At 46.9% G+C, this 20,754-nt stretch overlaps 2 protein-coding genes across 4 annotated transcripts; one reads left to right on the top strand and one right to left on the bottom strand.

Moving 5' to 3' along the window:
* Nucleotides 1-1,485: 1,485 nt before the first annotated feature.
* TOMM22 (translocase of outer mitochondrial membrane 22) lies at nt 1,486-4,918 on the top strand. The gene is made up of 4 exons (XM_019734519.3): nt 1,486-3,040; nt 3,312-3,430; nt 3,878-3,995; nt 4,223-4,918. The coding sequence occupies exons 1-4, from the start codon at nt 2,924-2,926 to the stop codon at nt 4,295-4,297; spliced, it is 429 nt and encodes a 142-aa protein (XP_019590078.1). The 5' UTR covers nt 1,486-2,923; the 3' UTR covers nt 4,298-4,918.
* A 194-nt stretch (nt 4,919-5,112) lies between these two features.
* JOSD1 (Josephin domain containing 1) lies at nt 5,113-18,305 on the bottom strand. 3 transcript variants are annotated; one of them, XM_019734515.3, is made up of 5 exons: nt 17,932-18,305; nt 16,791-17,622; nt 8,614-8,742; nt 8,282-8,476; nt 5,113-7,199 (listed from the first exon to the last, which is right to left on the bottom strand). In XM_019734515.3, exons 2-5 carry the CDS (start codon nt 16,973-16,975, stop codon nt 7,100-7,102), a joined length of 609 nt encoding a protein of 202 aa, XP_019590074.1. In that variant the 5' UTR covers nt 16,976-17,622; nt 17,932-18,305; the 3' UTR covers nt 5,113-7,099. The 3 variants fall into 3 exon arrangements, with proteins under 3 accessions (XP_019590074.1, XP_019590077.1, XP_074182504.1); XM_019734518.3 differs by having other exon boundaries at nt 18,003-18,305; XM_074326403.2 differs by lacking the exon at nt 17,932-18,305 and adding an exon at nt 17,844-17,858.
* Nucleotides 18,306-20,754: the final 2,449 nt, after the last annotated feature.

The following is a 20,754-nucleotide window of genomic DNA, read 5'->3' as shown; positions in this document are numbered from 1 at the left end:
ACCAGGAAAGTGGCAGTAGGAGGTGAAGTGGTCAGATTCTAGACACCAGTGTTTGCTGATGGGTGTGGAGTGTGTCAAGGACAATCCTATAGATGAAAGTCTCTAAGAAAATGGTGGGGGCAGGGGGATCACCCATATCTCACCACCCTAACCCTTGTGTGTTTTTTCCCCATCGAGATGCTATGTACTTTGAAGATCTTTCCTTTTCAGTCAGACACATTCTTCAGGTTCTGGCTGAAATGCTTCCTTCTCACAGCCTTTATTAACCAAATCGACTACTTATGGGGCCTCCAAGTAAAGAGTGCTATCTAGTTGAGATTTACTCTCTTATAATCACTGCAACAATTTTGCGTATTTCTGTGCCGAGTGTCAGATCAGGGAAGAGCTGTTACTGAAGAGTTGAGATAGAAAGCTCTGTGGGTGTGAGAATGAGTGTAGGATTAGAGGCAATAATCAGGCAGTTTCACAGCTTGAGGCCTAGCACGGGGATCTCTATGCACAATGGTCGGACAAGAGCTAATGAGTATTTTCTATTGGAGGGGGAAGCTTACAGCATTAATGCTTTCCTAGCATTCTCAAAGGGATCTAATGCCCTCCACCGACCCAGGTTAAAAACTACTATTTTACCAGTTCAAATTTGACAGGACAGAAACAGGTCGGGTGGAAATCATGGACTCAACAAATGGGGAATGGAGCTAGGTGGCGGGGTTCTACAACACCCATCTCCATCCAAATGGCAGTCACCTTTGAGCCCTGCATGGGGCATCATCTCACTTGGTGACACCCTTGCTTGTCCCCATGTCCTTTGACTGACCCCTGGCCTGGCATCAGTCTTGACATACTTGCGACCACTGACCATTTCTCCTTGAGCCCTTCAGTGAGGCCACACTGCTCCGGTTTTCCTCCTTCCCCTCCCGCAGCTCCTCCTCGAACCTCTTGGGATAGGAGCAGAGGCTCCCCTTCACCCTTGACCTGTTTTTTTTGTTTTTTAATTATTATGACTTTATGTCTTTCATTTAAAAAAATTATTGTGGCAAAATATACATAACAAAATTTATCATCTTAACCATTTTTAAGCATACAGTTCAGTGGTATTTAATACATTCATAATGTGCAGCCATCACCACCATCCATTTCCATAATTCTTTTCATCTTGTAAAACTGAAACTCTGTTCCCATTAAACTAACTCCTCATTTCCCGCCCCCCCAGCCCCTGGCAGCCACCATTCTACTTTCTATGGTTTTGACTAAGTATCCTGCTGACCTTTAAGTGTCTGATTCCACAGGGCTCTGTCTTCTGTCTTCCCTTCCCACTCTGCCTTTTCTAGTGTCTCACCTACTCCTAAAGCTTTGAATGCTCTACACTGCCTGATTGTCAGTATTTTTTCTTATCTCTTGACAATTTTATAATTGTTGAAAGAGCTCTTTAGCCTTAAACATTGTTTTTTTTTAAATCACATGTTGCTTTTGTGAATATAAACAAGATTAATTGGTTAAAATTTTCCTAAAACTTCTTCACATTAGCCTTTTGACTTTCTACTTGATGTCATTGGTATGTGTGCTTTCCACGTAAGATTGCCTTCTCTACCTTCAAGAGTACTGCTCTTCCAACATTTTGTAAGAGTCCATAAAAGAATAAAAAACTATGGGCACTGAGGATCTGAAACTGCTCTTGATGTAGAGCCTACTTTTAAAAAAATACATTTAATACACGCCAAAAAAAAGCATAATTCATAAATGTACAGCCTGATGAGTTATCCAAAATGAACCTACCCATGTAAACACCATCCAGGTCAAGAAATAGGATTTTGCCAGTAGCACGGAGAAGTCATCTGCCCCTTCCCAAATATTACCTTCTCCTCCTCCTCAAAAGGAATCAGTATTCCCACTACTGATTGGTTTTGCCTGTTTTTGACCTTGATATAATGGAATCATAGCAGTAGGCCCCCTTTGTGACATAACATTTTGTAGTCAGAGCTGCCCTGTCCAAAGATCCAAAGATGAAAAGGACTGAGGACTGCATCTGGAGGCAGTGCCAGCACTCCTCCCGAATATGTAAGCGAAGGACAAAGGCTCATTGCTGCATTGTAGTGCTTCAGATAGGGCTTTGGATTGTCCAGTCCTGAGAGTCTCAGATTCCATGGCTAGTTGGCTAAAGGCGTATATAAATTACCCTCCTGTTAGATTACTTGTGGAGCACATTATGAAAAGCATTTTCATCTATAATACCGTATAGGCAAAAAATTAAAATATAGATAATACCTAATACTGGGTAGGGTGTGGGGGCAAGGACACTTCATGCACTATTGTGGAAGTATATGATATCATAATTTTAAGGGCAATTAGCTAATACCTAGTAAAAATTTAATATTCATACATTTTGCAGCAAACCCACTTCCAGAAATCTATCCTCCAGAAATACAGCAACCCTGTACTGTTCCTCAATTTCCTCATTTCTAAAATGGGGATAATAGTACCTTAATACACACACAAACAATGCCTGGTACTTAAGTGTTAATTCTTGCCTTTGTTTTAACACATTTGGACTGTTTACTTGACGTTTCCCAAAAGACCAATAAACCTCCAAATCTCTAACTTAACTCCTACCAAACAACAAAAACGGATTAGTGTTTCTCTAAGTGCGATCCCTGGGAGGCTTGTTAAAATGCAGGTTTCCGGGCCCACTCTAAACCTTCTGGAGAGAATTACTGCGGAAGCACCTGATTTTATGCTTTAACAGGTCTACCCGGTGTTTTTTTCTACTGATGTCTCAGCCGTCGCGGGACGTGGCTGAAGGCAGGTGACGACCGCCGGCCAGAGGGAGTCGCTCTCCCGCAGCCTCCAACCTCCGGCTCCCGGAAGTGGCGCTCTATCTGCGCTGCACTCGCCTCCTCTTTTCCGCTTCCGGTGTCCCCCGACAGCCATGGCCGCCGCCGCTGCAGTCGCGGGTCCTGCGGCGCCCCTGCCCCCGGACGAATTGCTTCCGAAAGGCGATGCCGAGAAGACTGAGGAAGAGCTGGAAGAGGAAGACGACGATGAGGTACTGGGTCCCCATGGGGCACAGCGGGACGGGGAGCGACGATCCGGGCGGGAGCGGCCGGCTCGGGGGTGTGGGCTCCGCGTGCTGCGGGATCCGGGTGAACGCGCGTCGCGAAGCCTAGAGAGGTCGGAGCGGAGGCGTCTTCTCCGGGAGGCGGGGTTGGGGGCTCCACTGGGCCCGGGATGCCCTAGCTCCAGGGAGATTCTGTGTGCCCCGGCGTCGGGGGTGGTGGCTGCTGCTTCGGCCAAGATTGGCGCATTCTACATCACAGCTAGATGAGACCCTGTCGGAGAGACTCTGGGGTCTGACGGAGATGTTCCCGGAGAGGATACGGTCCGCGGCTGGAGCCACTTTTGATCTTTCGCTCTTTGTGGCTCAGAAAATGTACAGGTAAGGGACAAGGGCAAAGATATTGCGGTGTGCTGTGACTGCGCCCGGGCTTTGGCAGCAGCAGACCCGGGCTGGAGGCCAGCCTGCCATCTAGATCGTTGAGTGACCTTGGACTCGTGGGACCTTAACCTTTTAGTCTCAACTTCCTTTCCTGTAAAGTGGGGATTCTTGTCGTTGTGAGGATCAATTCAGATTACGTGAGATAATTTACATGTAAGTAGCTTTGTAAGAACTTGAGAGAGTGTTAACTGCTATCACTAGACTACCAGAACTGCTCCTCCTGTTTCTGGTTGGAGTATGGTGTAAGGGTTGGGTAGAATACGCTTGTCAAAAACATTGGAGTATGTAGCGTGAGGTTTAGTTATTGGTTCGAGGTTTGGTTACTGGTTTGTACTTAGTTCAGCTGTCTGGTTTCGCCTCGCTATCATGCTCACACTCCCTCTGCAGGTTTTCCAGGGCAGCCTTGTGGATCGGGACAACTTCCTTCATGATCCTGGTTCTTCCTGTTGTCTTTGAGACCGAGAAGTTGCAAATGGAGCAACAGCAGCAACTGCAGCAGCGGCAGGTGAGCCCAGACCCTGGGCCTTTTGCCAGTGGTGAAGACACAACTTGTTTACTTCTCCAGCACCTGGGTAGACCAGCAGTTAATGTGTGGGTAGAGATTGCGAGGTGTTCTGTGTTCTTTTAGGTTCAGCATTGTTTTCCTAGACCTTGTCTGCCACTGGGCAGGTATGATGCAAATGAGATCCCTAGGCCTGTACAATGCCTTACATCCCTCCTTTTCTTTTCCAGATACTTCTAGGGCCTAACACAGGGCTGTCAGGAGGAATGCCAGGGGCTCTACCTTCACTTCCTGGAAAGATCTAAATTGTAGTTGACCTGAGGAGGAAAAGTTTGAAAATTCAATAGTGTTTGAACTGCTGATTTTTTTTTTTTTTTTTTTTAACTTTGGCACATTGATCTATCTAAACCTAGTTGGGAGAATTCTCCCCACATTGTCTTATGGAGAGACTCCCAACTTGCAACTGTGCCCTCCACGCTGTCCTTATTTCTGTCCTCACTCTGATAACCAGAGTGCGGCAATGCAGACGGTTACTCCAGCTCTGGCTATCCCACCTTTCACTGAATTACTCCTGACCAGAAGATCTCAGTATCTCATTGTGGGGTAGGAACGGGTGCCATTGGGAAAGATGTACCCCTGACCATTAATGACCATTGTTTTGAAGAATGGAGGTGTTGGGGGAGGGTGGCACACACTATATGAAATACAAAATACATTACAGCTGTAGTGTAAAAGCAGGCACTGAATTCTTCTGTATGTTGGAAAAGAGGGAGGGCCAGCAGCAGCTTTGACCACAGGATGGGGACTGTGGAGGACAGAGCAGGAGCTCATTTCCTCTGCACATGTTGGCTGTTAGACCTGTGTGTGTGTAAAAAAGTCCGTGCTCACTTTTTGTATTTAAATATTAAAAATTATTCCAACCAAAAGTGTCATGTTTGTGCTTGTGATACACACCTTGAAATCAGATCACACTAGAAAGGCAAAGAGACGGGCTGCCCTAAAGCACAGCCTACCTCTAAAAGATGACTTGTGATGGTAGTGAATTCCTTCTAAAGCATCACACTAAAGTTTAACCTTTTTTCCCCTTTATGTACATAATTACAGAATTCAGGCAGACAGATGAGATTTATGTATGGAGTTCTCCATTTTTAATATTTGGTTAAACAAAATACATCTTTTGTAAACAAACCCAGCACAAGGCCAACAAAAAAAGGGGGGGATGGGACAGGAAAAACAAAAAGCCTAGGGTTGCCCCTTAGTGGGCATCAGGGTCAGGCCTGCCCGCTTCCTTAAAGGAAATGGGGCTTTTTGCCCTTGGGCATCAGCTTGGGTCCCTGTTCCTAAGCACCAGAATTGGATATGAACAGAGAAACCAGCCCTGAAATGTTTAAGCATCTTTGCATATCCCATTGGCTCATGGACTCCAAGTACATGGGGACTCAATTGAAGTGCCATTTGCGCAGGCCCAAGCAGATTGGCAGAGAGGAGTTTCCTCCCTTCACAGGAAATGGCTTACTGACAGTGCCAATGGACCCAAGGTCTTGCTTGTGACAATCAGCAAGGTTGGCTGTAACTTCTGGCTGGTGGTGGATGGAATGTCATTGTGCAGGGGTAAAGAGCTCCCTGTGGTGCCAAGCAGGTCTGGTGTAGAAAATGGTGGAGAGACTGTGGCCAGTTGCTGAGACGGTGTAATGCCGTAGCCGCTTGGTGGCCTGTTACTCAGCATAAAAAACGGCCTTGTTGGATTGAAGAGACATGTGCAGAAAAAGTGCTGGTGTAAACATGCACTCCAGTCACAGTGGGGAGGAGAAAGCCTCAGCTTCATCCCGTTCAGCTTGCTCAGGTTTGACGTGCAAGCCCCAGGCTGGCTTTGCTGGAGAGAAGACTGGCCAGTGGGGCAGCTTTCAGACCTACTAAGACGACTGGCCCCTGGAAGGGCTAGACAGGCCGTCCCTGCTCTGAGGCAACCACACCACTTTGGTGACACCCGTGTGGCATGATAGATACTTCCCCTCCTTCTCTCATTTTACAAAGTTACAGGAGAAAAGTGGCCTACAACTATTGAAAGAGGTAGGGGGCGGGTCAATTCTCAGTTGATTTGTAAAGGAAACTACAGAAAGATGACAAACCCAGGTCCTATAACACATGTAACCACCCAACTTGAGGGCTCTGCTTCCTGTCACTATAGTGACTCCAAGCCTACGTATGACTTCTACCATCCTAGCTGTTCTAATGTCTGAGAAGCTTATCTTCCTAAAACTCCTCACCCAACTGTCTTAAACTAGTGGAATTTGATGTCAAAGGCAAACTTACTTTTTCCTGATTTTGCTGGAGTAGGTCAACTGGGAAACTGCCCTTTTGCTTATCTTGTTCCCCAGAGCCTCCTAAATAAATGTGACAGGGACAAGGCTGGAGCGAGACAGGCAGGTCACCCATACCTGCCCCAGCCTGGCTTTGGCCATGTCCTCTTAGGTATTTAGCTTACCCTGTCACGCTAGAATGTTGCAGGATTGAACCACCTGGTGTGAAATATTAGAGAACTTTTCATTATAAAACTCCAAGGATGGCCATAAACCACCCTTAAAAAGGGGGTGAGGGGTGGCATTGAGGGTTGGAGACGGCATGCTGTCGTGCTGCTGGGGTTTTGGAGATGGTTTCCTGAGAGGCCCTTTTTGCTCTGGGTCCTTCAAGTCAGTCACATGGGCTTTGCATGTACTGTGTTTTCAGACCCACTAGTTGCCAGGAAAGGGGACATAGAGGCAGCATCTCCAGGTGAGAGCAGCAGTGAGCTCCAGCAGAACCTCTTGTCAAGTCCTCACAGGAAAAGGGAAAAGAAGCTAAGACCCACCTTTTTTCTCCTCTTAAATAAAACAAAGGTCTTCCGTCGCTTGCCCTAAGCCCAGAGCTCCTACCTTCCTTTCCCAGGAACGAGTAGCGCTGGTTGGTTCTTGTAACAGTCCACACATCTGGCCTATTGCACTGTCAAATCTGAGGGGGGAAACCCGATGAGATGTTTGGGGAAGTGGCAAGGACAGACCCACGGTATAGGCCACAGCACGTCACGGAGGATTTAGGGGGTTGAGGTGAGGGAAGGTTGGGTAGAACTGTTACACATCGGCCCTCCAACTCTGATGGGCCTCTACCTCTTCTGGTACCACCAGCAGGAGTTCACAGTTCTTTCCTCGCAAATGATGTTTTAGAAATTTCCTACGGGAAGAAGAGTAGATGAAAGAAAATGAAATGCTGGTAAAATGGCAAATTCCATTCTTGGGGGGGGGGTCACATGTCCATCAATAACCTCATGATATACTTGGCAGTCCCCAAAACACTCGTAGTGCTGTTTTTGGACGGTTCCCCCTTTGGTTACCCCTCGATCTGTCCAGTTAGATTGCCAATCTGAATGTTTCATCATCATCTATTGCCAACAGTAGCTAGTTCTGTGAGAAACAGGCAGCCCAAAGTACCCTAAAGTAAAGCACTTGTAATTGTTTAAAAAAGTTTCTTCTGGGCCGGCCCGGTGGCTCAGGCAGTTGGAGCTCCATGCTCCTAATTCTGAAGGCTGCCGGTTCGATTCCCACATGGGCCAGTGGGCTCTCAACCACAAGGTTGCCGGTTCAACTCCTCAAGTCCCGCAAGGGATGGTGGGCTCCGCCCCCTGCAACTAAGATTGAACATCGCACCTTGAGCTGAGCTGCCTCACGGATGGCTCAGTTGGTTGGAGCGCGTCCTCTCAACCACAAGGTTGCCAGTTCGACTCCTCGACTCCCACAAGGTAAGGTGGGGAGCGCCCCCTGCAACTAGCAACGGTAACTGGAACTGGAACAGAGCTGCGCCCTCCACAACTGAGATTGAAGGGACAGCAACTTGACTTGGAAAAAAGGCCTGGAAGTACACACTGTTCCCCAATAAAGTCCTGTTCCCCTTCCCCAATAAAATCTTAAAAAAAAAAAAGTTTCTTCTGTGGTCCCAGGGAAACAGCCCTGTGACCTGTCTTCCTTTCCCTGAACTGGCAGCTATACTGTCCCAGGTGTCTAGGTGCAGAGAACATCCGGACCAGAAGACCACAGAGCAGGTGCTGGGACTCTCTACCGAAGAGACTTCAAGGCCTCAGGGGCCATCAAACGTCCCGGTCTTTCAAATCTGAGGCCCTCTGCTTCTAAGTAAGGCAGGGGAGAGGATCCAACTACAGGCAAAGCTAGAATTGCACTCCCTTTGTCAAATAAACAAGAGGAGCTCAACTTTCCGCACACACCAAAGGGAGGAGCCCGACGCATCAGCCCCACAGGCACCTGAGCTCGCTCTCGCCACCAATCCACTCCGGCATCTTCAGTTTGGAGTCAAGGTTGTAGTAGGCACCGCCCACCTCTCGAACACAGATCCAGTGCTGCCTTTTGAGAGGCAACTTCAGGGGCCCCCAGCACAGGCTGGAAGGCAGGTTCATGATGAAGCCCATGACGTGAGTGAGAGCAATGGCACTGACATCCCTGCAGGAGAGAAACAGTGTCAGGCTCCAAGGCAGCCACCTCCTCAAGGTTCCCTGGCTGTCTCACAACTGGCCACCCACCTGCCCACTCGTGCCCTGAGCGCCAGTTCTCATCAAATCAAGCCTGGTTCAGATTACCTGCGCTTGTCCCACCAAACAGCTTCATAGCCTTTGGTTTGAAGTGCTGCCATAATGACGTTCACGTCGTAGTTCCCATTTCCCAGCATGCTCTTCTTGTGGGGGGTCACCATGGTATTCGGAGACAACCTACAGAGGTGAGAGGAGGAGGACTGACACTTGCTGGTCTGTCTAACCCGTCCTGGCCCTGCAGGACCAGGGACAGAAGAGCACTTTAGCCCACTGCCCCGGAAGCTTGCTTCCCCCCATTCAAGTGAACTGTAACCAGCTCTCACCCAAGTATTTTGTAGTCTGGACTTCCACTGCCGTAGGGATTCTCTTTTGATGCACGACAATACTTTAGGAGTGATTTAGTCTACAGTGAAGTCAAGGGACACCACGTCCCATGAAGGAGTCTCACTTAGGAAATCCCCAGCCTTTTTTTGGCTGATTTTCTGCCCTGATAGAAACTGCTTTTTAACACGTTGCGTACGGCGGGGTTTAAAATCCCTCGTGAAGATTCTCGTGATCCGTACGCAACGTGTTAAACAATGGAAAACAGTATTTGATATTTTCATGGGTAGTATTTGTTACTCAGTTTTTACAGTTTAAAATTTTCTAGTTAAGGCTTGAACACTTGGTAATCATTAATCATTTAATACTCAAGGGCCTACAGAGGCCCAGGCAGATAACACAAATGTATGAATTGGAGCCAGATGTAAAGCAATAAAAAGTAGTAAGGCCCCTACTAAACTAGAACGCATGACCCCCTAAAGCGTTCCAAATATACGTGTGTGTAAAATACTGGAATAAAAATTGTAAAAATATTAAAAAACCAATTGAAAATGTCTTTGTGTGTCAGACAGACCCCAACTGCAGTCTGGTCTGCACAGCCAGCTTAAAGCCATTTTTGGCCAGGCGTCTTCAGCCACTCCATCTCAAGGCACGGTCAGTTCTGCAAAGGCATTTCCAATTCTATTATTTTGCTTCCACAGGCTGGTCAGGCCAGAACCTGAGGAAGGGCCATGTTGACGGAAAGGGCAGCATGTGTGAAGGGGACGAAGGGAAATGTGCAATCAAAGTGGAGAACAGATGTCCGGGAGGTTGCTAAATGCCATCTCCAGAAGAGCATTGAGACTTTAGGTCAATTTGTAAACACTTAAGAAATAGTATTTAAAAAATCTTTTAAAAACCCAGAAACTTCTCTATATACAGCAAACATACTGATAATTTTTTCAAACATAAAACACTCCTGCCACTGCTTAAACCCTCCATTGGCCCCCAAAGCACTGAACTGCAACCTCCACTATTTCCTCTGGCCTGCAAGCCTCCCAGGATCCTGCGGATCTCATGCCACCTCTCAGCAGCACACAGACCTCTCTCACTGAGGGCCTTTGTGCTCACCCACGTTGCCGCTGTCTGTACGCTCTTCCCCTAGATCGTCACTTGGTCTGCTCATTATTTGGGTCTCAAGTATTCCTGCCGTAGAGGCCTTTTCTGACCGCCCAACCGTGGCTTTCTCCCACCCACCCACTTTAATTACAGCCCTTGTTACTACGGGACACGTCTTCTCATTTCCCTGTTTTTCCACATGAGAATGACAGCAGGGGCCTCCTCTATCCCGTGAATGCTACATCAGCAGGGCCCAAAGAGTACCTGGCACATGATAGGTGCTCAAGGAATGTTTGTGGAAATGTTCTGTTTGTTATCCTATCTTTTTCTGTAAATATTAGTAGTAGACCCTTAAAATAAGCAAAGCTTACATGCTTGTCTCTAGAGCTAGCAAAGGGTAGCTGCATACTCTGCATTCCCCTCTGCAACTAAACCGTTTTCCCTGTAACAATAACTACCATTTACTGAAAACTTCTGTGCCAAGCCCATGACAGATGCCTTCATACGTATCCATTTAATTCTCACAATCAGCCTATGAGGTTATGAATTATTCCATTTTACAGGTTTAAAAACTGAAGTTTGGATGACTTGTCCATGATCACTTATCTTAGCCGGTGACAGAACCAGGATGCAAACTCGGATTTGCTTGAATTGAAAGTCGTGCCTGTCTCATGGCAAGGACCCAAGATCAGAGTGGGTGGTGGTAGCGGGTTAGTACGAGGAAAGGCCAGCTGAGTCCCTGGGGCCTGGGCTGCAAATGCAGCCTACTAGGACAAAGGCTCTCAGTGGGCTCTTGGGCACTTGGACTCAAAGCAAAAGCATATGAAAGAAAGCCCAGCTCAAGATATATCAAGTTCCGTTCCCTTCGCTATTTTTTCAATAGCTTCTCATTACTTCCAGTGAAGTCTCTAGCCAGCAGATGCATGAAAGCTCCAACAAAGAAACTGCTGCGTCTTCCACCTCTTTCACTATCTAACTCCCTACCAGGCTCAAACCTCTGAGCCGCACTTTCCCGAATGCGCTCCCACAGGATCACAGAAGACATTCAACACAATGGATAAATGAATCAAGAAAACAGGTTTCCTGCAGGAATTCTTAGAACCCCTAATGTTCACCTTGAGTCCTGAGGAGAGCGCGTATAATACCTTTCAGTTCCCAAACATATTTGACCACAAATGTTTTTGTGGAGGGGCACCTTACAGGACGAGTGTTCCAAGAGTCTATTCTCCTGTCCTATATCTTCTATCTCAGACTCAAATCCTTTCCTGTCTGCTCTCACGCTCTCTCCCCGCTAACTGGAGGCCCCTCATCCCACACCTGGACTTTTGAAACAGGATCCTAAATTGATCTTCTTGCTTCCAAACTCGCCTTCCTCCAATTCACCTGTATGTTCCTGACATTCACCAAGGCATCATCTCACTGATGTGAGAACTGCCACTGGAGCTGCCTGCCTGGCTGGCCCACTCCAGCCCTCCAAGCCGGTTCCCTCTCACGGGGTTTAGTGCACAGCAGGCATCAGGACCACGTGGCCTCTATTCTTTCACCCTACTTCCTGTTCCGGGTCAAATCCTAAAGCATCTTCAGGCTCAACCTCACATCCTGCCTCCTCCATGGAATCTTCCTGGCTCCTCTGTAGCAGAAAAAGGAGGGAGATTGGAGGACCACACATATGAATTCACATCCAAGCAGCAGCAATACTAATAGTGCGATTTAATCTCCATGTCTGTTAGCTTATCTGTAAAAATGGGAACAATTTCTATATTATAGGACCACCGAAGAATTCAGTTATTTTATACAAACAGTAAATTCCTTAAAGCCAAGGAAATGGCTCTTCTACCCTGTATCCCTCCCAGCTAGGCACTGGCAACTGAGTAAACATGTGTTGGCCAAACTGTATCAATACAGGAAATGCTGAGAATGGCTTCCATCTCATTCCTAGAGGAATGGCCATTTGAATACCGTGTTTCTCTGAAAATAAGACCTAGCCGGACAATCAGCTTTAATGTGTCTTTTGGAGCAAAAACATAAGACCTGGTCTTATTTTACTATACTATACTATATATATTACTTATTATACTATAAGACCGGGTCTTATATTAATTTTTGCTCCAAAAGATGCATTAGAGCTGATTGTTCAGCTAGGTCTTATTTTCAGGTAACAGGGTAAGTGGGGTCTGTCTGCCCTGCGTGTCTACTATACCAGCATTTGTTTTTATGTTACTAAGTGTCCACTGTGTCAGCTACTTTTATAAGCTTTATCACTAATCCTTCCACCAATCCTGAGATAGAGATTAACCCCACAGTGTAAATACAGAAGGTGAGATGCAGAGGTTACCGTGACTTGCTCAGTCCTATATAGCTAGTGAGTGGCAGAGCTAGGATTCAACCTCCCAACTCTGAACAGAGAGAGCTAAGGCTGCACCAAATAGTCTCCTGGGTGTTTCAACACTGGTCCCACTGAATTCCATGAGATCCCAGTTCTGTTCCAATGGATTGTTTTCTGGAGACTCCTTGGCAAACTCCTGTTCAGGGCTGTCTTAATGATTTCAACAGAAATTCTGGACTATAAAGCAGGCCTCTCACTTTTGTTGTCACAGCCAGAGGTTAGAGCCATGAGATTTGAAGCGACCTACAAGTGGGCTCCACAGCCTAGGTCTCACACCTAAGTTCTAGGTCCTCTCTCGTGGTGACCACTGTGTCTGGCTATGGTGCTGAGTTCAGATTTTAATGAACAGGAGATGTGGAGACAGTCTTGAGATTCCTTTTCTCCCGTAATTATTATTTTCCTTTTTATCAGGTCTGAAGACACGTGACATTAGGACATTTGGTTCCGAACTTCCTGATGTCTTTAAATTATTAAATCTAGAAAGCACAGATCACAGGGCCATGCACACAGAAGTCCTCTGTAGTAGGTGTTGCCTATGATGATGATGGTGATGATGTGTTTACCTGGCCCTTGCACGAGATAATTCAGGTACCCAGAGGTTAACATCAACAGCACCTTTTCTCAATTTACAACTACCATACTTTTAAATGTGGCTCTATCCACCTGTTCAGGGACCTTTTAACAGGGAGGCAGGAGGATCTTCCCCTCTATGGTAGAGAACGCTGGTTGTGCATCAGTACCTATAACCTCTGTCCCTTCCAGCTTGCATTAGATTTTTCCCCCTGGTACCAAGCTAGTTTTCATCGCTTTAGATTTTAACAGCTATTTTATTTGGGAGAGAAACACCTATCTACCTCCAAGGCCATTTGATCACTGGAAAATTGAGATGAATCTAATGAAAATATTTGAGGCCTGAGGATTTTCAAAACAGCATAGCAAAGCTACTATCGTACCATTTGACTTCGAAGTCCTTCCTTTTTCAAAGCAGACACACATACGATAAAATGTATGAGACCAAATATCCGTATCTGTATATATGCACACGGATGACACTTGCCCAGTTTCTGATCTTTTCTCTAATTTCCCATGTTGAAAACTAACCCTTTTCAAACCTAGTTTTGCTATCACTGTGGATATTACCACTATCTCCAAATCCTGGGCCAAGCCTGTCACACCTCTGACTCCTCTCTTCCCTGTCCCCAAGCTGCTGCCAAGTCATTAGCTTAGTTCTTTCGAAGTTCCTATTCATTTCTATTCCAAACATGAGTCATCTCATATCCACCACTGTATTGCAACTCCACCCTGCTTTTTATTTCTCCTCTTTTATCTGGCTAAAATTCAACTGCTAGGATGAACTTCCTCTCAACAAATGGCATTATTAAAAATTTTTCTCATTTCCACCATTCATTAGCCACATCTTCAAAAAAGCATGGAACGTTAGGTCTGGGAATTTAAAATCATCTAGTTAAACCTTCCAACATTACTGTTCTTTCTGTTAAGATCCAAATAGATCCTCTTTTTCTTCTATATTGCTCTAAAACGCATGGTTCTAGCTAATCTGTTCTCAAGGCCTGGTCAATGTGTAGCTCTGAGATGTACTTCTCAGAGGCTGAGTCCTTCCTGTTCAACTTGTTTTCTCTACAGTACCTAGCAGTGCCTGGCACGATGCAGGCAGCCAGTAAATGTTTAAAAGATTCCATTTTCTCTCTCACCTCTTCTCCCCTCGCTTTTTCCTCTGATTCCTTTTCACGCTTCTTCTGTTTCTCTTCATCCACACAGAATCTTTCCATACAAAATATTCTGTATAGAATTCCCTTAAGTGGGGCCAGTTTATTTTCTGTATGTACACTTGTTTGCTGTCACTTTAAGGTGGATCTTTACATTACGCTAATAGGGACTTGGGGAGTGTAGTACGACTTCCTAAAGCTTTAAAAGCCAGGAATAGAACTCTGGTTCCATGTGAGTGTTTAGCCAATATCTAGCATTCTTTCATTCAGGGAAAACACAGCTGAAAGAGGCCCATTATTATCCACAAACAGCTTATAATCATAGTCCAGGTCCAACTCACTAGCGGGGTGAACAGCTACTGATGATATAATTGTTCTGACCTGCCTTTCCAATACTCAGGAAGCAGCAGCTAAGAGGGCAGGCCCTGGAGTCACAAAGCGTGGATCCCAACCCTGCCATTAATAGCTCTGTGAACTGTGTGCCATGATTCCCTCACCTGGAAAAATGGGAAAAAACAAAACCTACCTTTTAAGATGAGTGTGAGGAATGAGTTAACTCAAGGAAAAGCACTCAGAATAGTGCTTTGCACACAGCGAGTGTTCATCGTGTTAGTGCTGGAATGGCAGACGAGGGGACAAATTTATAGACATGAGAAACTTCTGAATGGACACACAGAATCTCCACTGTTGACATTTACTAGGGAGTGAAACTGGGCAAATTGCTTAAACTGAATTTTGGTTTGTTTGGATCACTACTGAGAAGGTTATTGCAAGATCGTCACATACTACAAAACAGCAAGCAATTCAGGTACTCACTGTATGAGTCCTTTCCTTCTTAGACTAGGAAATGATTTGCAAATATCCAATTAGGAGAAGAAATATTAATGGCCGGCTAAAAGAACCAGTCTAATGGACTGGCCTCCTTTCTACTTTCACTTACATGACTTGGTGATCTGAGACAAATTATTTCACCTGCCAGGGCCCCATTTCCTGAAGAGTTAATTCTACTTGCCAGATAATGGCCATGATGCAAATGACACATCTGCCCTGCTAAGGCATTACTATGGTTATTATAGGCAGTGGAAAATAATTACCCTCATTATAATTTGTCAGCACACTGGGATTAACATTCTTTTAAGAGAGGACTATGGTTTGTTCAGGGTAAATGGTCCACATCTATGCTTCACAAATCACCCCAAATAGGCTGTTTCCAGCTGTAATTCAGGTCCTTCTGGGGGCAATAATTTCATCTCTGAGTGAAGAGAGTCAGAAGAGTCTTCTTTAATTGCCAATATGCACTGCTTGGAGAATTCTTGAGCTTTCTCTGCACTGAGAACTGAGCTGGCCTAACACTTTGTAGCTGGAGAAATGAGACAGGCGCACTGCCAAAGTTGCTATGCACTGCAGACCGGTTGCTGTGTCCATCTAGGCACCGCAGAATTAATTCTCAAATGCTTTGATAAAAGAATTTTAGAACATCAAAGCCGAGAGAAAAAAGCTGAACTTCTATCAACCTGTCGGGTAGCATTTGGCAAAGAGGTAAAAAGGGCATCTCGGGGGCCGGCCCAGTGGCTCAGGCAGTTGGAGGTCCATGCTCCTAACTCCGAAGGCTGCTGGTTCGATTCCCACATGGGCCAGTGGGCTCTCAACCACAAGGTTGCCGGTTCAATTCCTCGAGTCCCGCAAGGGAGGGTGGGCAGCACCCCCTGCAACTAAGATTGAACATCGCACCTTGAGCTGAGCTGCCACTGAGCTCCCAGATGGCTCAGTTGGTTGAAGCGCGTCCTCTCAACCTCAAGGTTGCCGGTTCGACCCCCGCCAAGGGATGGTGGGCTGCACCCCCTGCAACTAGAAACGGCAACTGGACCTGGAGCTGAGCTGCGCCCTCCACAACTAAGACTGAAAGGACAACTTGACTTGGAAAAAAAGCCTGGAAGTACACATTGTTCCCCAATAAAGTCCTGTTCCCCTACCCCAATAAAATCTTTCTTTTTTTTAAAAAAAGGGCATCTAGCATGAAGTAGAAGAGGGGATCAAGAGTCAGCTTCACTTTGTAGCTTTGCTACTTAGAAGCTATTTAGACAAATTACCTGATCCTCCTGCTCATTTCTCTGTCACTAAAACAGAGACAGTAAAACACCGTTGAGAGGGCTACACAAAACAACGTATGAAAAGCACCAAGGCCAACACATTGCCTCATAGAAAAGCTAAGTGTTGTGTATACACCTTTCTTATGGAACCCACATTGGTGGTGGGTTCTGATGACAGGTATACATAGCTTGTCCCCTTCTAGACTGTAAACTCCTTGGGGGCAGGACTTGAGGGGCATTTACAGCATAGCAGTCAACAGCACAGATACAAACCTGAACTCAAGCTTGGCTCCATCTTGTTACGTTACCTTGGGCAAATTACTGACCTTCTGAGCCCTGTCTTTATCCAAGAAGTGGAAATAACACATTCTATGGGATTGTTGAGATGACACCACTGAGGCCCTTAGCACTGTGCCTAGCCCATAGTAAGTGCTCAATAAATGGTAATGACTTTCACATTCCCTCTGTCCCTTATACCTAACAAGCATCTAGCTGATAATACTTGTTGGTTTGAAGGTCTATATAGCTGAGATATCACCCCACCCACAGAAATTCAGAAATAGCAAAAAGTATCAAGATGCCAAGAAGAAGGGGGTCCCCTACCTCTGGAAAATCTCTTGCAGCGTTTCCCGGGTGAAGGCATTGCTGTCCTGGAAGACGTTATTGAGGGCATGCAGGGCACAAAGCTCCCTACGCTGTTTCTCATGGTAAATTTGTGGGGGTGCTGCCTGGGGCAGCTCCAATGATTCAGATTTGGCCTTGTCTCCTTTCCATGGCACGCAGCTCATGTTTTTCGTTTCAGGTTCCAGAGACAGCTAAAAACACCCTACCCTTCCCTCCTGAGGGAGAATGGAAGCTTCTCAGTCTTTTCAGGATTCCTGAGGTCCACTTTATTTTCTGGTGTCCATGATTTATGCTTTGTCACGGAGAGAAAAGGTTGAAATCAAAAGGAAAAACAATCCACCTCTTCTCTCTTCTCAATAGAAAAATAACTTTTGGATTAGTGTATTTCACCACCACTGGCAAAGTGCAGAATTCTAAAAATATCGTATAAAATCTAAGACCTTGTTCCCTTCTCCCCCCTCCCCTCCCGCCCCCCTCCAAAAAACCACGATTTTCTTGATGCTATTTTCCTCTCTGCAAAAGCCAACCAGGCCTCAATGCAGGAGGACCAAACGGAATCCGTCACATCGCTCCTTTTCTTCCATTTCTTTCCAACCACAACGCCACTGATTCAGAAGACAAGGCCTACGTGGTGGATAAGACGCAAAAGTCGAGCAGCTAGCAAGGGCCGGCCAGCGTGGAACTGCGGGCCGTGCTGGGGCCTCGCGGAAGACTCTCCATCCCCTCGGGTGCGGTGGGGCCCCGCAGGGCGCGGGCCGAGGCGGGCGCGACTCCCTCGCAAAGCGCGGACTCTCACCTTTTCGCAGCGGCCCTGCGGGGGAAACAATCCCGATCAGCTCCCGCGGTCAGATGGGCCGCCGCAGAGAACCAGGCTAGGCTGGCCGAGGAAGTGGCGCGGCGGGTCCGGCCCCAGCCCGAGGGAAGGTCCTTCGCTGGCACCAACAGGCCCGCGAGGGGTGGGGCCGGACAATTTGCCTCGCCCTCGGGGGCCCACCCGTCTCGCCGCCCCCACCCCAAGCTCCCGCCGGTCACGTGAGTGCAAGCCGAGGCGCCCTCCTGTCGCTCCCTCAAACTCAGCTCCCGCGCCAACTCGCGTACGCGCCGCTGGTCTCCCCCTCACCGCCGCAGGCCGCCGCCGCCACCTGGAGCTGGTGGCCACCACCTGGACCGCGAGCGGGCGAGCGCGCGCACCTGAGCCCGACGTCAGCGGCCCACGCCCGGCGCGTGCTCCGGAAACGCCCTCCTGCGCCGTCCTGGCTCCCGCCCCGCCGCAGCGTCACGTCTGATGTCAGCCTGACGTCAGCGGCGCCGGCTTCGGGGGCCGCGGCAACCGCACGTTTGTTGGGTGGTTGTGGGCAACGTTGGACGATCTGGTGAATGCGGGGGCCGGGCCGGATAGCCCGGCGGCGGCCTGGGTAGAGCTGGTGTCCGGCTTCTTGGCTCTGGTCCTCCCGGGGCTGCGCAGGGAGGGGCGGTCTGCGAGAGTCCCGCCTCGACGCCCGCCGCTCCCATCCCCGCTCCTCCCCCGAGCGTTGGCGCCGTTCCGGGGCGGTGACCTAGCCCGCGGCTGCACTTCGCAGCTCTCCCAACCCCGCCCCTGTCTCTGGGCCGTGCTACTAGAGTGCTTTCGCGAGCCCGGACTAGCTACTACCACGCTGATCCTTTTGTGTTTGTTTAGCGCGCCGTTCACTTAGTGATTTCAAAGCACTTTACCGACACGGTCGGGCGCGCATTCTCTTGGGTAAGAGTGAGCCCGACCGTGCTGCACTTTCCAAGAGCCCTGAGGCTGAGTCACATTTCAAGTAGAGTGAAGAGTCCGATTTCAGTTCCTCGGTTCACTACACACAGACCACTGTCCTCTTGCCCTCACGGTTGCTGCCACAGAGCTTTGCTCTCTGGTTTTTCTTAAGGCCTATCTAAACGCATTGTGTTTCAGAAGGGTAATTCAGTCCCGCGTGTATTTTCCCCCTTTATGGGCATATGGAAGTCATCAGCAAATACTATTCACTTTAACTGTCCTTTTAGATTTTTGTTCAGAAAATTGGAAAAACAAGAGATCACGCTTACAATTAAGTCGTTTAACTGTGCTTCAACAAGACTCAACACCCTTGTACTCAACACAGTTATCACTTAACACATGCTTGAGTGCCTACTTTATGGGTTGGGAGTGCTCTGGGCTGATCCAGACAACTTTTGAATTACCTTAAATTTTTTGTAATTTGTAAACCAGCTAAGGGGTACAGTTAGATAAGATTAGTTATTGAGGCTTGCAGGCATTATTCTAAGTGTTTTACAAAAATAAATTCATTGGTTGCTAACTATCCTGTGATGTAGATACTTATTTTTTTAAGAGGAGAAAACAAGCTCAGGTTAATTAACTTGCTCTAGGTCACATAGCTAGTGAGTAGTGGACTCAGGATTTGAACCCCAGCTCTAACCTGTCTTCCCAAAAAGGATGTAAAGGTGAATATGGAATTCCCTCTCTAAAATGTGATTTTAGACGTCTCTGTTCAATTCAAGAAGCACCCACTTTAAGAGTATGTATTCTGAGCAAAGCCCTAAAATGAGAAAGGCGTGCTTTTTAGTCTCCCATGAGATGTCAGCACATCCTGAACTTGAATTCTTTCTGGAAGAGCCAGTCGGTAAAACACTAAATAATTATTATTCTAGAGTACAATACCTTTATATTTGGCTTTTCTGACAAATCAAGATTTTAATATTTGTAACTACCTCATAGAGAAATATACAGGATATATATATAGCAATTTAGGCAGAATAAAAGGAAGAAACACATTCGAAGAACTATTATCAAGACTTTTGGAGTTGGAAGACTTCGTGACTGTAAATCTTGGACATGTTACCTTCTCAGATGGCTGCTCTTTCTTGCTTGCTGGCTGGGACTAGTGGTCTAATCCCTAATTTCATCAAGCTTTTCAGATTTTTGAAATAGGAATTCAAGACTAAATCTTGTGCTGATGGTGTTTTGAATTGGGGCTTCCCACAACTAATGATGCTCCGAAAGAATCATCTGTAGGAAACTCCCTTAACAGACCCTAGATCTCAGCTCCACAGTTCACAAATGTGGTGAGGTGTGTTAAAGAACAAAATATTCAACCGAGTAAATTTGAAGATCTAATTGGTTTTATTAAACGATTCATGAATCAGGCAGCAACATCACGTCTAGCAAGTAGAAGGGAACTCCAAGGAGTTGTACAAAATGGAAGGTTTTTATAGGCAGAAGGAAGATAGGCCAAAGAGGTAAGAGTGGATTATTTCAGGTCAGGTCACTTTAGGAGAAGGCAGGGGGTGTTATCAAGCAGATTACCTCGTAATTATTGATTAGGAAATTGAAGGCCGATTGGTTTAAAATTCCACTCCCGGGAAAGAATGAAACTGCAATTAAGTTAGGTATTAAGTCTTAGTGGGGCTTACTACAAGTGACTCCATTTTGAGTGTATTTCTTTTTAACAGGTGTTTCTGGCTTCTATTTCAGCTGGTTGCCTCTTTTTGGTCGTGTAATTGCTCTCTCCGCAGAGACAGTGAATGGAGAATTCTCCCTACGGTCAGCGTTTAATTAATTGCTTCGCTCTGGCTGCTGTAGTGTTCCAGGCATCGATCCGATTCTACTATTAAAACTGCCTGGAGACTGCCAGCAAGTCAGACTTCTGTCTTCCAGCGACTGCCCTGAGTCACTGAGTTGAGTAGGATGCGCCTTGTTCAGTTTACTATCTCTGTGGGTCGCGGCCCGAGGCGCGGGACCTATCCGATGACTAGATTGGGCCTTGCCCCTGTCCATCATTCGAAGGCTCACGGCTCTGACTGTTTTGCAGTGAGATTTGGAAGCGAGCACCGCCTCTGGAAACAAGAGAGTAACGGGAGGTGAGGGTAAACTCGTGTGTGTGTGTGTGTGTGTGTGTGTGTGTGTGTATGTGTGTGTGTGGTG

Source organism: Rhinolophus sinicus, chromosome 1, assembly GCF_057876585.1.
Source record: "Rhinolophus sinicus isolate RSI-liver-muscle chromosome 1, RSI-T2T, whole genome shotgun sequence".
In the NCBI taxonomy this organism is placed as follows: domain Eukaryota; kingdom Metazoa; phylum Chordata; class Mammalia; order Chiroptera; family Rhinolophidae; genus Rhinolophus; species Rhinolophus sinicus.
This window is presented reverse-complemented; position numbering and strand designations above follow the sequence as displayed.

Excerpts from the sequence above, each read along its gene's own strand:
- TOMM22 (XM_019734519.3), top strand. The coding sequence starts at position 2,924 with ATGGCCGCCGCCGCTGCAGTCGCGGGTCCTGCGGCGCCCCTGCCCCCG. Across the intron at positions 3,431-3,877 it reads GTGGCTCAGAAAATGTACAG|GTTTTCCAGGGCAGCCTTGT; the intron begins GTAAGGGACAAG and ends CTCCCTCTGCAG. Across the intron at positions 3,996-4,222 it reads AGCAACTGCAGCAGCGGCAG|ATACTTCTAGGGCCTAACAC; the intron begins GTGAGCCCAGAC and ends TTTCTTTTCCAG.
- JOSD1 (XM_019734515.3), bottom strand. The coding sequence starts at position 16,975 with ATGAGCTGCGTGCCATGGAAAGGAGACAAGGCCAAATCTGAATCATTG. Across the intron at positions 8,743-16,790 it reads CTGCAAGAGATTTTCCAGAG|GTTGTCTCCGAATACCATGG; the intron begins GTAGGGGACCCC and ends TCACCTCTGTAG. Across the intron at positions 7,200-8,281 it reads GGTGGCGAGAGCGAGCTCAG|GAAATTTCTAAAACATCATT; the intron begins GTGCCTGTGGGG and ends TTCTTCCCGTAG.